General features: G+C 42.4%; 1 protein-coding gene across 1 annotated transcript in view; it reads left to right on the plus strand.

The window, feature by feature from the left end:
• The first annotated feature begins 820 nt into the window (after window positions 1–820).
• The window catches only part of LOC125502989, a 4431-nt gene continuing 614 nt past the window's right edge, over window positions 821–4637 (plus strand). Inside the window, exons 1-3 of the mRNA XM_048662627.1 lie at window positions 821–849; window positions 1334–1359; window positions 1714–1774. Of these exons, the coding sequence (XP_048518584.1) occupies window positions 821–849; window positions 1334–1359; window positions 1714–1774 (116 nt within the window). The remainder of the gene's footprint in view (window positions 850–1333; window positions 1360–1713; window positions 1775–4637) is intronic.

Consider the following 4637-nt stretch of genomic DNA (forward strand, 5'->3'; position numbering starts at 1 on the left):
AATGGGCTGCGCCGGTGGCGGTTCGCGACGTCGTCTCCGCCAGCCTTTCCAGCCATATGGCTGACTTCAAAGGATTTTATGTAGATTTCCGGGGCTAAGAAAATAAAAAGTTTAAAACAGTGCCTAATTCGAATTCTGCATGTAAAAGAAACCCAAATAGCACGGCTACCGCACTTTGGGGGGCCGTTTGCTGCTGTTTCCTACAGGCTTGAAATGCTGCTGACTAAACATGCGAATTAGCTGCGGTTCGGTGTCCTGGCCTGGATGGGAACCGCCACGTTTAGGCCCAGCTGTGGTTACAGGATCAGCTTTTTTGAGCCACTCGGTATAGTGGTTTTCGTGAGTTTTTGTCTGAGTTTAGTAGAGGGTTTTGTCCACTCATTGACCAAAATTCCTGCTTCTGGCTGCCGGGGTTTGGATGGGCTGAATTTTTCAAGTTGAGCCTGCGGATTTTGTCTTTTGGTGGTTGGTCCCACTGAGCCCAATTGATTCTGTCGAAATGCTGATGCAACGGGGAACAAACCAACCCGCTTCTCAAAAATATTCGAGCAATTTTTTACAATCGTTTGAAAAAACTCTTAAAATTTCAGTCGATTTTATTTTTTTTCTTCCAAGCGTCCGATCAAAAAAATTTTTTTTGAATTAAACCAACCCACTTTGGCATGAATTTTGCCCAAATTGCCCTGCAAAGTAGAAAATATTCAACCAATTTTGTCGCGGTCGCAATATTTTGAAGAAACCGGAATTTCGGCCGATTTTCGCGTTTTATTTTTTTTCGCCCAAACGAATCCTCCAATCAAAAAACGTTGTTCTTGATGAAATGGCCGAAACTTCAAAAGCTAACCGACGGTAGGGCTTTGGAAACTGTAACAAAATGGTTTTTTGAGAAAATGTCAAAAACTATGTTTTCCAAAAAAACTTCAATCCCTTCAAAACTAGAGACGATGGACCAATTCTGCGCAATGCGCTGAATAGACCCGGTCAAGTTGCGTAAAAAAGCTGGTATACACTTTTTTCTGAAAGTCACTAGCAAAATAACTACAGACGATTTTTTGATTTCCCACAAAAATGAAGGTGCAGTTTCCATTAGAGCTTACACAAGATCGCCGCTTTGTCCCCCTAGCTTTTGCGGGAAACTTTTTCCGAAATAAACCCACCTATTTCGGAGTGTATTTTGCCCACATGGAACCCGCTCAGAGTAAAAATTTCGAATTTTTTTCGCCCGCAAAATTCGTTGGATCGGCGAACCCTTAGGACTCGGGTCGATTTTCACATAAAAACTTTTCTCTCCAAAATGAAGCTTTGAATCGAAAAAAATTGCTCTTTATAAAAGTTTTGGCTTGTCAAAACCTATCGATAGTGATTTTTTCAAACCATCTAGTCAACGGTTTTTGGGAAAATTCCAAGAAAACTCCTGTGCAAGGGTTTCCTTCTTTCCCCCCTCTTTCATCCGGGAAATTTTCGCCGAAACAAACCAACTCACTACGCACTCTGTGTTGTCCAAATGGAAAATCCTGCGGGGAAAATTTTCAAGAACCTTTTTTTTTTGATTGCCATTCATTATGTGAAGGAAAAACTCTTAGGATTTTGGTCAACTTTCGCGTTTAATTTTTTTTAACGAAAACGAAACGTCTGTTTTTGATAAAATATCCGGAATGTCAAAAGGTGACCGGAAGTAATGTTTGGAACGCTTCAACACAAGTGGTTTTTGAGAAAATGCTTTAAAAGTGATTTCCAAAAAAGCCTTAATATCTTCCAAACTCAACCAGACAGGGTCTTTCTGAGCACGCCACTGGACAGAGGCCTTCAAAGTGCATAAAAAAGTTGAGAGGCACTTTTTTCTTAAAGAATTTTTGATTTTGACTCCAAATTTTCTTAGAACGGGGCAGAAATGCAAACATTTTTGTTTATGTCACTAGCAAAAAAGCTACAGACGATTTTTTGATTTCTCACAAAAATAAAGGTGCAGTTTCCATTAGAGCTTACACAAGATCGCCGCTTTGTCCCCCTAGCTTTTGCGGGAAACTTTTTCCGAAATAAACCCACCTATTTCGGAGTGTATTTTGCCCACATGGAACCCGCTCAAAGTAAAAATTTCTGATTTTTTTTGCCCGCAAAATTCGTTGGATCGGCGAACCCTTAGGACTCGGGTCGATTTTCACATAAAAACTTTTCTCTCCAAAATGAAGCCTTGCATCGAAAAAAATTGCTCTTTTTTAAAGTTTTGGCTTGTCAAAACCTATCGAATAGTGATTTTTTAAAACCATCTAGTCAACGGTTTTTGGGAAAATTCCAAGAAAACTCCTGTGCAAGGGTGTCTTTCTTTCCCCCCTGTTTCATCCGGGTAATTTGCGCCGAAACAAACCAACTCACTACGCACTCTGTGTTGTCCAAATGGAAAATCCTGCGGGGAAAATTTTCAAGAACCTTTTTTTTTGGTTGCCATTCATTGTGTGAAGGAAAAATTATTAGGATTTTGGTCAACTTTCGCGTTTAATTTTTGTTAACGAAAACGAAACGTCTGTTTTTGATGAAATATCCGGAATGTCAAAAGGTGACCGGAAGTAATGTTTGGAAAGCTTCAACACAAGTGGTTTTTCAGAAAATGCGTTAAAAGTGGTTTCCAAAAAAGCTTTAATATCTTCCAAACTAAACCAGACAGGGAATTTCTGAGCACGCCACTGGATAGAGGCCTTCAAAGTGCATAAAAAAGTTAAGAGACATTTTTTTCGGGATCAATTGATTTAAGTCTGGGTGAAAGACTGGAAAAGTTGTTCGTGTGAAAATGGGGCTATTTGGTGAAGATTGGGGGCTGTTAAGGAAGTTTGAACATTCAACCCCCACAAGAGCCTCTAGAAGAGTTCTCCTCGTGCTCTCGAAGCTCCTCCAAAGAATGTTTCTCTGAAAAAAGAACCCACTAGTTGCTTTGCTTTGTCCAGTTTTTTCTCAAAAACGAGGCTCGGGATCAAAAAAATTCGCTCTCCATATAAAGTCCGTATTTTCAAGAGGAAGTCGACGGTGACTTTTCCAAAACTGCCGCACAAGTATTGTTCGAAAAAATGGAAAGTTGGAAAAAGTCGTCCTAAACTGGAACTAACCACATCAGGATGGAAACCACCTCCAACCCTTCAAGTCTAACGGCAAAGCCAGTACAAAGGTAAAATAACGCAACCTCTCTCTAGCTCATCTACAGGGTGATTCAAGATTAGAAACAACCTCACTGCCTGCGGGGGAAAGCTTATGTGGGGCGGCTGATTGTCGGCAACAGAGCGCCCCATATTATTCAAATGGGGCATTTTCAATTTTCGGGGACTGCGGCAGCCAATCTTCCCGAAAGATTTCGAGCGAATTAAAGAGCGCAGGCAATCCGGGGGCCGCGGGAACCGATCCGGAGCGTCTCCGGGGCCTCGTTGGTGCGGAATTGAGGCTCTTTTGGCATGCAAATCGACGCCGCCAACTGAAAAACGGCGATTTCCGAAGCGAAAATTACAATGTTATGGAATGGCGGTGGCCTGATGGGAAACTCTGCAACCATCCAAAGCGACTCCCTCATCCAGAACTGATCCGGGCGATTGAATCGAGACGCAACAGTCGCATAATTGGGCTCTTGTTTGGTTGCGACACGCGGTCAATTACGCGTAATTTCCTCAGTGGAAGCTCTTTATGGAGCGGTTAATGGAAAGCCTTCAGGTGCAAAGAGAAATGTCCGTTTGTCCAGGCAATGACGGTGTTAATTTAAAAGTATCTCGTTCGACGTGGGGTGCATTTCATGGGTTCGGCCCCCAGAGAGTCGCATGGAGAATTATGCGCTCTCCTCCTGATTTAATCTCTCCTAAGTGGATTGGATGATGACCAAGCGCGGCCTCGGCCGGAGAATCCGAATCTGACTCTGTCACTGCTCTTTGCACTGTTTTGGTGTGTGAAATCTATTAGTGGAATTAGTGGCCAGTCAAGTCACAGTGTTAATTGCTCATTAAGGCTTCGGACAGTGGCGGGGACACAGGGGGCAGAGCCGTGTGAACGGCCACCATCTGCAAGCAGAGCTTGGAAGCACCACTTCCGCTCACCAACTTTGTCCACTAATTAATTGAAACAATTTCGCTCGATTATTGTCACTAAATTGCCCAAATGGGTGAATGGATGGCATGTTGCGGCCTCGCGACATATAAAGTGATTTCAACAAGTTTCGACTTTTCTGGTCTGCTACTCGAACTGTGGATGTTGCTGAAATTTTGCCCATTTGGCCTCTTCAGTGTTCTGTATGAGTCTGGAAATTTAGATCTCGATACCTTGTCCAGGTGCGCACTGAGATTTTTTTAAATAGGAGCGTGCACTTTTGCAGCATTGGACTACTTGAAGCTTTAACAGACCTCAACAGCCACTGAAGTCTTAGATGTAGATGCAACTTTGTTTTTTTTTGGCTCCTTGAGTGTTCTGTATGAGCCTGCGAAATTATAAGTCTATACCGGTTCCAGGTTTGGACTGATACTTTTTTTAAATGATGCGAGCAGATTTGCTTCATTGGACTTCATCAAGCTTTAACAGACTTTGACAGTCACTGGAGCTTTTGATGTTGATGAAGTTTTGGCCGTTTGGCCTCTGAAGCCTTCTATATGAGTCTGGAAATTTAAAAGTTT

The sequence above is a fragment of the Dendroctonus ponderosae genome, unplaced genomic scaffold, assembly GCF_020466585.1.
Source record: "Dendroctonus ponderosae isolate FM_Combo_2020 unplaced genomic scaffold, Dpon_F_20191213v2 Dpon_F_20191213_11, whole genome shotgun sequence".
In the NCBI taxonomy this organism is placed as follows: domain Eukaryota; kingdom Metazoa; phylum Arthropoda; class Insecta; order Coleoptera; family Curculionidae; genus Dendroctonus; species Dendroctonus ponderosae.